The sequence below is a fragment of the Raphanus sativus genome, chromosome 4 (assembly GCF_000801105.2).
Source record: "Raphanus sativus cultivar WK10039 chromosome 4, ASM80110v3, whole genome shotgun sequence".
NCBI lineage: Eukaryota > Viridiplantae > Streptophyta > Magnoliopsida > Brassicales > Brassicaceae > Raphanus > Raphanus sativus.
In genome coordinates this window covers 17379392-17391448 of record NC_079514.1, presented here as the reverse complement: position 1 = coordinate 17391448, position 12057 = coordinate 17379392, and the positions used below count along the sequence as shown (strand labels likewise).

The 12057-nt window shown below is 37.8% G+C and overlaps 4 protein-coding genes across 4 annotated transcripts; 3 read left to right on the top strand and 1 right to left on the bottom strand.

The window, feature by feature from the left end:
* The first annotated feature begins 509 nt into the window (after positions 1 to 509).
* LOC108848543 (transcription initiation factor TFIID subunit 14b) lies at positions 510 to 2100 on the top strand. Its single transcript, XM_018621932.2, has 6 exons — positions 510 to 815; positions 938 to 1017; positions 1093 to 1314; positions 1385 to 1572; positions 1657 to 1778; positions 1871 to 2100. The coding sequence occupies exons 1-6, from the start codon at positions 711 to 713 to the stop codon at positions 1955 to 1957; spliced, it is 804 nt and encodes a 267-aa protein (XP_018477434.1). The 5' UTR covers positions 510 to 710; the 3' UTR covers positions 1958 to 2100.
* Positions 2101 to 3801: 1701 nt separating this feature from the next.
* Positions 3802 to 4441, top strand: LOC108850439 (uncharacterized). Its single transcript, XM_018623973.2, has one exon. The coding sequence runs from the start codon at positions 3886 to 3888 to the stop codon at positions 4357 to 4359; it is 474 nt and encodes a 157-aa protein (XP_018479475.2). The 5' UTR covers positions 3802 to 3885; the 3' UTR covers positions 4360 to 4441.
* Positions 4442 to 4599: 158 nt separating this feature from the next.
* LOC108848838 (protein SENSITIVE TO UV 2) lies at positions 4600 to 8196 on the bottom strand. Its single transcript, XM_018622287.2, has 12 exons — positions 7807 to 8196; positions 7687 to 7725; positions 7494 to 7600; positions 7163 to 7233; positions 6765 to 7051; positions 6618 to 6686; positions 6440 to 6522; positions 5867 to 6232; positions 5675 to 5781; positions 5441 to 5598; positions 5156 to 5352; positions 4600 to 5073 (listed from the first exon to the last, which is right to left on the bottom strand). The coding sequence occupies exons 1-12, from the start codon at positions 8134 to 8136 to the stop codon at positions 4809 to 4811; spliced, it is 2079 nt and encodes a 692-aa protein (XP_018477789.2). The 5' UTR covers positions 8137 to 8196; the 3' UTR covers positions 4600 to 4808.
* Positions 8197 to 8406: 210 nt separating this feature from the next.
* Positions 8407 to 10486, top strand: LOC108838057 (26S proteasome non-ATPase regulatory subunit 13 homolog A). The gene is made up of 6 exons (XM_018611041.2): positions 8407 to 8624; positions 8772 to 9218; positions 9293 to 9373; positions 9507 to 9703; positions 9794 to 9893; positions 10149 to 10486. The coding sequence occupies exons 1-6, from the start codon at positions 8475 to 8477 to the stop codon at positions 10332 to 10334; spliced, it is 1161 nt and encodes a 386-aa protein (XP_018466543.1). The 5' UTR covers positions 8407 to 8474; the 3' UTR covers positions 10335 to 10486.
* The last annotated feature ends 1571 nt before the right edge of the window (positions 10487 to 12057 follow it).

The window sequence follows — 12057 nt, the reverse complement described above, 5'->3', positions numbered from 1 at the left end:
TTGATTTAGTTCACATAATTTATTTTTTATTGTCACCATCATGATGATCATGCGTTGATGTTTTAAAACACGATTTCTCTTAAAAGAACTAAACTAAGAAAATCTGATTAAATCGAACCGAAATACAAACCGAACCGAATACAAACTGAACCGAAATCGATCCAAACCAAACTAAACTTCAATTTGAAAACTTTTAGAACCGAATTAACCAAACCGGACCGAACCCGAACCGATAAAATAACTGAAGTGCCCACCCCTAATTAAACATGTCATAACTTTAGATTTTGAAAGGAACTGTCCTGTAATTTGTAAATGTAATGATGAAGCGGTAGCCTAGAACAAAAACAATAAAAAAGGAAGAAACTTTGGACCGGGGCATTTCACTGGGCCTGCAGGCCGAAGAACAAAGAACTGGGCTTTACATGGAGTTGATTATTATGTTGCCGCAAATTAGTGAAAAAAAAAAGAACAATAATAAAAATAATTAAGCAAAAGAATTTTTTTGTATCAAATCAAATAAAACCCTAAAATTGGAAAAAGAATTGTTGAGATCGCCGTTTGGATCGGGTTTCTGTGAACCCATCGGAAAACAGAAAAAAAGAAGGGAGAGAGAGAGAGAGCCAAACTCAGAGTTTCTCTCCTGTTTTGCCTTTCCGACGCTTCCAACCTCTTACCTTTGTCCGAATGAAATCATCAGTTACGCACAAGGAATGACGAGTAACTCGTCATCTAAGAAACAAGCTCAAGATCCGCCTGAATCCTCCGAGCCCACTTTGAAATCCCTCAGAACCAAGATGACCAAATCCGACGAAAAGGTCTTTGTCTTGTCTCTATTTTTCTTAGCCTTTCTTACGGAACTGGATTCAAAAGCCTGTCAATACAAAAAAAAATTCATATCTTTTTTTGTTGTTGTTTTGTTACCTTTAAATCTCGACAGAAGAAGCTTAAAGACATTGAGATAAGCGTTCCACTTGTCTATGGTAACATTGCTTTCTGGCTCGGCAAGAAGGCTAGCGAGTAAGTCTTTCGAGTTAATTGGCAATAATACCCCTTTCAACTGAATGGTCTTAAAAAATCATATGTTTTCCGCAGATACCAATCTCACAAATGGGCTGTATATGTTCGTGGGGCAACAAATGAAGACATCAGTGTTGTAATCAAGAAAGTCGTCTTCCAGCTTCATTCTAGTTTCAACAACCCCACAAGAGTCATCGAGGAGCCTCCATTCGAGGTCTCCGAATCTGGCTGGGGAGAATTCGAGATTGCTATCACATTGCATTTCCACAGCGACGTCTGTGACAAGCCATTGAGTTTGTAAGTCTCCCCATTATGGATGTCTATCTATCTATTTATCGTATCACTTACTGGTGTTACAAAAAAACAGATATCATCACTTGAAGTTATACCCAGAAGATGAATCAGGTCCTTTGACAATGAAGAAGCCTGTGGTTGTCGAACACTACGACGAGATTGTGTTTCCTGACCCTTCTGAAAGTTTTCTTGCTAGGGTTCAGAATCACCCTGCTTTGACGTTTCCTAGATTACCCTCTGGTTACAACTTGCCTGCTCCTAGTAATGTTCTAAGCTTTTCTTCACTCTACTTTAGTTGATTTATCTATTGAATAATTACTTTACACAACCTGTATTGTTGAATAGTGCAAGTTGATGATAACGGGAAAAAGAAGAGAGGTGATACTAAAGATCATAGCTTGGGACAATGGTTCACGAGCTTCTCTGAAGCCGATGAGTTGTTACAGCTTGCGGCTGCTCGTCAACAGGTAATTTAATTAAAAACCAAAGACTTGTATATACATATTCTTGGTGTATGTTTTGATGATCTGTTTCGTTTTTAATTCAAATTGTTGGATAGGTTCAAGCTCATATTGCTAAACTCAGGCGACAAATAAGCTTGCTAGAGGGACAGAATCAGACCATCAAAACAGGTTCTGATCCGTGAAGCTGTAGCCAGTTTCCATTGGTGGAGTGGGAGATTGGTTTTGTTGTAACATTAATGTGTATCAGTATTATTAGCGTAGCGCTTTTTTTTACCAGTCTTTGATACATTCTCTCTAAGAATCAGTTTACTCGGACTGTTGACTAGCTAGGGGTGGCCTTTGAGTGTTTCGCAGTTTCGGGTTTTACATGATTTCGGCTCGGGTTTGGTTCATAATATCATGGGGTTCAGTTCGTTCAACCCGAACTAAGATCAGCTAGTTAGAAGATCAGAAACAGAAGTAACCATAAAACATCAGAAACAGAAAGCTGCTACAAAGCGAATATATTAGACATAGCAATCTGGGTTTACTTGATATGTTTTCAATGAGATAAACCAAGAAAACGAAAAAAGTTTAAAACTGGAAGTAACAAGTAAATCTGGTTCTGGGTCCGGTGGTCGGTCGCCGCGTGAGCGTGCGTGCCGTTGCCCGAATCCGTCATTTTCTTTAAAGCTTCTGTAGTTTGTGTTTTTTTTATGGAAGACGAAGGCTCTCACAGCTTCGTTGCCGCCGGTTTTGTCTCCGAGATGTGGAAGTTTCGTCAGTTCCGGTATCGTCGGCTCTAGTCTCCGGGAGGTGAAGGCTACCACAGCTTTGCGTCGTCGGTTTCGGTTTTCCTAGATCTTTAGGGTTTAGTTTCGTCCTTTTTTTGTTTTGTTCTTTTGGGTTTGTTCTTGTGATTTCTTTTTATTTTCTTTGTTTCAATCTTCGTCGGAGGTCGGTAAAGACCTATGACAGGAAGAGTGTTGAGTGAAGAATGTAAAGTTTCTTCTTGGGTTTTCGCGGAGTTTTTTGGCGGAGGAGATCTCGCCACGGCGATTGAAGCTCTCCGATTTCGATCACCCATGAAATCGAAGGTGTTCACGGTGGAGTGATGTGGAGGTGTCGAATCCGCCGAGGCTGGGTGATTCGGTATTGGGTCCTCCGGTTTGACGAGTAGCGGTGGTGACGCGACGGCTCTTGCTACATGTGTCCCTCGACGGCGAGGTTGGTTACACGTGTCTGCGCTTCTTCCTAGATCGATTTACGAGGCGGCCGCGTCTAGAAACTAGGGTTTCGTAGAGATGGGCTTAGGCCCAATTGAGTGGTGTGTGGTGGTCCGGTTTGTAATGGGCTTTGTAATTTGTTTTGGGTTTCGGCCCGTCATTTTTTATTAAAAACATTGAGGAAAAAAAACAAGAAATTTGTGTAATTTTTATTTTGAAACAACATTTGTATATTTTATTTAATATATATTTTAATGCTTTGTTTCAGCGGTGCAAATCTTTTTGTTTTATGGTTTTATTTATGTTCTATTTATTTTCATGTTGTTTTGTATTGCATCCCTAGTTTGGATTTGCAAATATATATTTTTATATATATTTTTTATATCAATTTTAGTTTATACTTAATGTTTTTTCATTCATAATAAGTTAATAACCTTTCTAAAAGAAATATTTTGCATCTATTTGAATAAAATAAGTCGATAACCTTGATATTTTGTTTATATCTTGAAAATTAAATTTCTGGAATAATTAAAGAATGGGCAGCGGCTGATGTTTTCGTGACGGTGGCAATAGAATTACTTCTATGGCAACGATCAAATTATCAAAATTGTAAATGAACTAGTAAGGGAATATTTTTTACTAAAAAATTTATTCACCAGATCTTTCATAACTAGTAAGTCTAGATTTGTTCCCAAAATTTAAAATGGTATATTTAGGATATTTTCTACAATCATTCGATAAAATCTTTGAATTACACTTCTGATGATAAATATTCGTGTGTGTTTGCATATATCTTACATAGAATAAAAATAATATATAATCTCGTTCAGCATGTATACAAGAGATATCTCTTAAAAACTCTTAGCACAACATACTTGTAAAATTACTCTCTCTCTTTTTTCACCATGGATGCTGAGGGAAAAGCAGAGGGGAAAAGAATTCAGGAATCAGTAAGCACAGATTTAGTCCTTGATATCCATAACGGATTCACAATAGATGAAAGAGACCTTACACAACCTAGCAAGGGTCCTGGGTACTACATGGTTAACGTATGGATAAACGGAGAAGATGCACAAAGAACGACAGCGGTCAAGTCTTTTGGAGGCGTCCATCAATTCAAAGAAAGATTAGCAATTGGTTTAGATTCTTCTGCTTACAAATATGTTTACATTGAGTTGGCCAGAGGAATTTGTACAAAAGATCCTGGAACATCTAACGGTACTGTCGTGATGGGTCGGGCGAAGATTCGATTGCCTCCTTGGAACAGTGGCAACATGTTCACTTCTAAGGTCAACCTCATTGGTTTGAAAAGTGATCGAAGTGTAGTTGTTAAGGGATACCTACATTTGTCTATGCAACTTCATAGATATCTTGCGTGATAATTATTAGGGTTTTATTTTTATCTTACTTGTGTTTTTGGCCTCAACTGTTGTGTTTGGTTTTGATAAGTTAATTTGATTATTTGCTTTCTCAAGAATACTAGATTCCTTAAAACAGAACCAATTCGTAAACCTCTGTTCTGACAAAACCTAGAATCAGAGATGACAGACTTTATTCAATTCCAAGCTTCTTCTTTTTAAGATGTTTGATCCTGATTTGCAGGTGAAGTCATCTCTTACTTGTACGTCTAAAGTAGTCGATTTCAGTGTCGTTGTTCCTTGTTACAAGTGTCTCAAACAAAAAAAAATACAAATGAACACAACAGTTGTAATAGCCGAAAGGTACCATCATGTATAGATGCTTCCTCAATCAAAACTTTGCACATATACATCATGCTCACCGAAAAAAACAAAACAAGGAAACCCCCCGATGATGAGATGAGAGCCTATCAACTACTGTTGTCACCTAAGAATGCGAAAACTCGTCTCTTGAAAATGCGTGCTAAATCCGTGATCTCCGAACCTCTCATTCTCTCAACACTGCTTTCAGGCTGTCCAAGTAAGTTTCTTTTACGGGACAATCTTGTGGCTGCATCAACCGTTAGACTCGCCATGTCTCTGCTCTTCGTTAGTTCCCTTAGAACTGTACAAGAGCTTGAAGAACCAGAGACTAGCCTGTTTAGTAATATCAATATCTCTCTCATCAATAGTGTCCTGTTCAAAAAGCAGATCATATTATTTACTTGTAAAATCAGAGTGTGAGTGGGAATGTACATATACATGCATACATACATACCTCGCTTTGAATACTTCTGCGTTCGGATGAAGCTCTGTTGATTCGGAATCTATCTCCGCTGCTAAAAGATGCAGTATCAGCATCAAAAAGCTGGTGTCTTGAGGTAAGTTGTGACTTGAGAGAAGTTCATAGCCAGAGTTTCCTGAAGAAGCTGCTAAGGCCAAGATCATTATTACATTCCGACAGAGTTCCAGATCCTGGATTTCAAAATCAACCGAAAGCTGTGTTAATAATCCAATTTTAGTAATCTACTTGACACGAGGAGCTTTTTTTCTCTCTTTGTACCTCTGATGTCTTTCTGGGAGAAGTTAGACAATCTGCTAGACCTTCAAAGATCTTACGAAATGGTTCCAAAGGAAACAGATTTTCTTGGCTGTTGTTCCCAGAAGCTGAAGATTTATTTTTCTCATGGAGAGAGTCAAATCTAGCTAACACTTTAGGACCTTCAATAAAGAAATGTAATGCGTTTAGGATTAGATAAATAGGTCAGAAGTGAAAGATAGAGCACTTCAAACTTACAGTTGAGCAGAAGGAAGAAAAGATGAATAGCTCCTTTACGCACACGTAAGCCAGCTTCTTTCTTTAAAAGTAGCGAAATGCTCGAAAACACTTGCTCGGATACAAAACTGGCCAATGAAGCGGAAATATCGTTATATGAATACCAGATGTTAGCAGAGACCAGAATAAAGAAAAGGCGGTTCGAGTGCTTACGTTTCTCTCTCGGTATAAGCATTAGTTCTCATCACGATTATGTTCATTATCGACACTGCTTCCAGTTTCACATTCTCTTCGGTTCTTCTACTAGCGATTTGATTCATCAATTCAAACAGAGAATGCCAGTTTGCATCCCAACTTGGCTGAGGTTTATCAGTATCTCCTGCTTGACTCTTCTTACTAGTCTCTGCATCAGATCTTCCCTGAAATGGAATATTACTCGAGTAAACTGACTCTCCAATGCTCAAGTTAGTCTTCCTTCCTTCTGACTCTCCAATGCTCAAGTTAGTCTTCCTTCCTTTGTATCCATGAAATTCGGCGACCTCACAAGAGCTTGGCTCCTCCTCATCTGTGATATTGTCCCTGATAGAGTGCACTGGAAAGATCAAGTCAAAGTTCATAAGAATAATATAAAGACTGTATTTTGTAGAAGGAGAACTCAAAAACCTATATTTGGAACTTTATAGTAACTTCATACAATAAGGGATCACTACAACCAATGATTTATACTAAACGTAATAATTTTAAGCAAAAAAAACATTGGAGAATATAGAAAGAGAGAGCAGATACCTGGCTTCAAATCTGTTTTCAACACCACATATATGTTCCAAGAGCACATGTAGTACATGCAGAGATCTATGAACAAGAATGGCCTGCACAACAGACGAATGAAAATACTCACTAAAAATGGAGAATACAAAAGAGATCCATATAGAAGATAAATTCTTGAATCTAAAACCCAACTTACATTTTCCGCATTACAAAGATCAAGGAGTGGTTCAACTAAGGTCTTCAAATTTACAAACCCATAGCTGATCTGCAAAGGCAGTTCGATTATGTGGGATGATCTATAACTTTATACTGACAAGTATAAGGTTTAAACTAAAAGTCATACCTTTGTTACAGCAGAATATAGTTGACATACTTTTTCAGACTCTAACGGTTTAGATGATTGCATATTAGACAAGTTTTTGGCTGCTTGTCTGTCTTTTTCTTGGGGAGGCGTACTAGTGTTCATAAAACCAAAGAGAATCTGGAGATCTGTTGAACAAGCCAGTAGCAGCTCCGAGATCAGATTTCTCCTTGGGTCTTGATAATTTGAGGTGCGCCAGATATCTAGCAGCTTCTTTGAAAGGTCAGAATGGTTTGCCAGATCCGCTTGAACACCAGTGGCCTTGAAGCCTGACTTATGACAAAGCACAAATTGTGAATATAAATCAGAAAAAGTAACAACAGGAACAGGATTTGGAAATCTTGAAACTTGTTATTGGAAGCACATCTAGATTCACATACTTTTTTTATCATCTAACCCAGCTGTAGAATCGATTCCTCCATCATTCACAGAAGTTGCAGCATCCGGTTCCCTGTTTCACAAAGACTTCTTCCTTAGGCCATCTATCGTTGATGATTTTTTTAAAGGGAAAATTAAAGTGACATGCTAATGAATGGGGGTAGGTCCATAGATGTTTGATTCCAGCATTGCAGTTCACTACTTAACCGTTGTCAAAAATGATAAGAAACTGAAAATGACTAAAACTCTAACATGCTATCTATATTCTACAAAGACTAATTCAGAAACGGTTCCAAGTTATAACTCATCTAACTAAACAAGAAATTCACTCACAAGTTTGTTCTCATAGAAGCATGAACTGTCGCACCTCTCCCTTTACTCTCACTTTTGACCTGTGTCTCTTTGCTTTTGCCCTTCTTAAGCTGAGAACACTCTTGTTCCTGGAACAATGTATAGTTAACCATCAAAGATCTTCTCAACATAATAAAGATCAAACAGCCAAAAACACAAAAGACTAAAAGCAAACCATATCAAGCAGCTGCTTGGAGACACGCCCTAGCTCCTTCTGTTATTCATAAGAACAATCATTGAGATCTCTTATACAAAACAAACAAGTAGTAGTAGTAGCAAGCAAACCACAGCGAACCTTTAAGCGCTCGATTTCCACATCTTTCTCGCTATCATTACGACGAGTCGGAGAGATTGGTCTAACAGCAGCCGCCGAGTAATCAGTTACCGCGTCACCTGCTCTCTGAGAGAGTACTCTCGGTGGAGAGAAGCTTGCGAAAGGATCACGAACTTGAATTTTATGGCGTGAATGTAACTCCACACTCTCCGACGCCGGAGCAGGAGCAGGAGGCGGAACAGTCGGTGGAGCAGGCGGAGGTGGTTGTGTAGAGAGAAGAATCTCTTCGGCTTTGAACGCTGCGTCGAGAAAATCCTTATCCCAACCCCCAAGCTCGTCCTCTTCATCCATCTCTCTCTCTCTCTCTCTCTCTCTTTCCCTGAAAAGATTGTGAGAAAGCGAGAGCGAGAGAAATTAAAACGCCACTAGTGTGTGTACGGTATGGGGGCGGCAGCACTACCGATGACCCGACCCGAACACCTGAAACCCAATAAACCAAATAAAATAACCCAAACTGACTACTGGGCCCTAAATCACAAACGGATCTTATTATTTTACAATTAAGGTCCTTTTAAACTTGTACCTCTAGATATAACACCCCGATGTTTTTTTTTTAACGCACAGCTCTGATATAAGATCCTTTCATCATCTTTCGTCTCTACTTCTGCGAAGCAAAACCTATTTCCGCCATGGCTGCTCTTCAATACTTGGAATCGCTGAAAACTTCGCATCCAGAGCTCAATGAATGGTACGATTCCCTCGCAGATCTGTATCAGAAAAAGCTATGGCATCAGCTCACCCTCAAGCTCGAGCAGTTCATCGCTCTCTCCGTTTTTCAGGTGATTTTCTTCTTCTCTCCCTCGTTTGATAGTGTTCCCTGTCGATTTAAGGTTCATAGATCCGATTTGGACGATGCTAGGGTTTATCCGATTTAGGGTTTTTCGATTTCGCCGCGATTCGTGAGTATTTAATTATATAAATTTCAGGCTGGAGATGCTTTGGTACAGTTCTACCACAACTTCATCACCGACTTCGAGACGAAGATCAACCTCCTCAAGCTCGCGCATTTCGCTGTGGTGGTCTCCCGTCAGTACGCTGAGAAAGAAGCTGCGGTTAGCTATCTCGAAGGAGTGATTGAGAAGCTTAAAGCCACTAAGGAGCCTCGCATCACTGAACCTATCGTTTACATCGAGACGCAAAAGGCTTTGTTCAAGCTTGAGCAAGGTGATCAGAAGGAATGCAAGAAGGTCTTGGACGATGCCAAGACATCTCTTGATAGCATGACTGACATTGATCCTTCGGTGTTCGCGAACTTCTACTGGGTGTCTTCTCAGTACCACAAGTTCCGTCAGGAGTTCTCTGATTTCTACAAAAGTGCTCTGCTTTTTCTTGCGTATACTTCTGTGGAGGCACTCTCTGAATCCTTTAAGCTGGTATGTCCTTGCCATGTTGCTTAAATCTTGTTCTGTGCATATTGCTAAATTCATATCATTTCTGTGTCTTTCAGGATTTGGCTTTCGATTTGTCACTTTCAGCTCTACTTGGAGAAAACATCTACAACTTTGGGGAACTCTTGGCTCATCCCATTGTAAGTTCTCCTTCATCCTCAACAAAAGCTACCGTAAACTTTGCTTTTGTAGATTAGAGGTTTCTTGTTGATCTCTCGGTACTCAGGGAACATACATAGCAGCTTTTAACTTTTAGTATATCTTTTGTGACAGTTGAAAAGTCTTCTTGGAACAAATGTGGAATGGCTTTACCACATTCTCCAGGCGTTCAACCATGGTGATTTAGTTCAGTATCAAGAACTGTGTCGTGTGCACCATGCATCCTTGATTGCCCAACCAGCACTGGTTGAGAATGAGAAGAAACTATTAGAGAAGATCAACATTCTTTGCCTTATCGAGATCATCTTCAGGTAACTTTCTCTCTAGCCCATAGTATCTAAATTTAATATAAATATAAAAAACTTGTGCTAAGACATTTACTCTCTATAAATCTATTGTAGCCGACCTGCTGAAGATAGGACTATTCCTTTGACTGTCATTGCTGAGCATACTAAACTTTCCATTGAAGATGTTGAGCACCTTCTCATGAAGAGTCTTTCTGTAAGTAGTTTCTTCTTGCCTCTTTCTCCCTCGTCTGTTGCAGCTACCATTTGCATTTTGCTATGGGCAAGGACGAGAGTTTTGTCTAATGACCAACGTAGTTAATCATCCCTGGGTTAGGAAACATCATAATGTCGTCTATCCAATGTTTAGCAGAGGGCTCGGAACATTCCTGACGTATCGAAATAGAATGATGGTGTTTGTGTATGCTTATGAGTCTGTAGAATCTAAAAAAGGTGAGAATGAATGATGCAGGTGCATCTGATTGAGGGGATTATAGATCAAGTGAATGGAACAGTTTACATCTCATGGGCCCAACCGAGAGTGTTGGGGATTCCACAGATCAAGTCTTTGAGGGATCAATTGGACAGTTGGGTCGACAAAGTCCACACCACTTTGCTGTCTGTTGAAGCTGAGACACCAGATCTTGTTGCGGCATAAGAAAAACCTGCTTTTTTTCCTTTTAGAGCTACTGATTATAACTCTATTTCTGGGATAAGGTGCAAGAATATTAGCTATTGCAGTGATTTGAAGTTACAATTGCTTTGGATTATTGTTCCATTTTCAAGATTCTCCTTTTTTTTAACCCGTTACTTGTCGCTATAACATTACAAAAAGACGATCACTGTTGGGGGCTACACGGACCAAGAGCAGCTGATTGGTCCTTATCCCCTTTGCTTACTCAAATTATCTTTCGAAGGAGTTTGTCCCAGTGAGCTGATACTGCGAATGAATGTGTTAAGCATCGATGGTGCATCCCGTTTCCGATATTCCTAGGTCTATGGTTATTATTGTTTTGCCGACATGATGAGATTGTCTATATTGCTAATCATGTGGTTATATTTTATATGAAACGTAACAGTCTCTACTTAGTTTTTAATGGAATTATCAGTGTTGCTAATCATGTGGTTATATTTTCTATAAAATGTAATAGTCTCCACTCTCAAACTTAGTTTATATGCTAAAGAATGTATTTGTTATAATATATTGCGCACCTATCCCTAACCTATCACAAAAGGATACGCGTTGACTTTGGGAAGATGATTGAGATCTTAAGTAACGCTAGCCATTCAGTTAACTAAAGTTGCAACTTACTGAAACGAACAAAATTTGAAATCAAAAATGTAAAACCATGTGTGTTTTCCTTAATCTCGAACAGTTCAGTGATCCTTTTGGGAAAGCTGGCAACTAAAGTTTTATCGTGATTCAATTTTTTGCAAAGGAAAAGATCTATCTTATTAAAACAGAAACATTCTATTGGACCTAACATTTATTTTGTAAGTTTTTAAATTAAATACACTTTTATACTTTATAGTTAAACCTACATTAAATCACTAATGTTCATTTATTTATACTACTATCCATGTTTCCAAACAATATACTTATTTCTTTATACTACTATCAATGTTTCCAAACAATATATTTTTATACTACTATCAATGTTTTTAAACAATACAATAATTAATCTTAATATTTTATATATATATCATTTTCTCTTTAAAATTTTGTAGAAACATCATAATTTCATAAATTGCAAAATAATGAACTTTAAAATTTGGATTATAAGATTACAAATTATGAAACTATTACAATTTAAATCAAATTAGATTACATATTGGCCATCCATCAGTTCAATCGGTTAGTTTCGGATTTTAGTGATTTTTGTTAATATGAATATTTTAAAAACCTAAATTGAATTGTTAGATCTCCAGATTAAGCGGTATAATCACAATCGGGTTGAATTTAGAAACACTGATTTAAATACAAAAATATTTTAAATACACTCTTTAAAAGTTACCAAAATATTTGTTAAGTTATTAGTGAAAATTTTCATTATAAAATATTCCGCGCTTCCAAAGCGCGGGTCATAATCTAGTTCAATATTAAGTATAAAACGAGTCGAATGAGGGACTTTTTCTGAAAAATTATAAGAAATTGTTTTAATTTAAAACTTTTTTCTATTTTGAGTTTGCTTTGTTAACTAGTAAAAACAGTCGATTGAAACGCAAATAAATAAAAGGAAAATTGCGAATAGAGAACAAAAAAACAAGGGTGTTGTCCTTTTGGTATAAATCATTTTTTGTCCAATTTTTCTCCTTTTTATCCTTTGTATTTCTGAAAACTAATGAAATAAATACTTTTGTGAATAAAAAAAATATTAAAA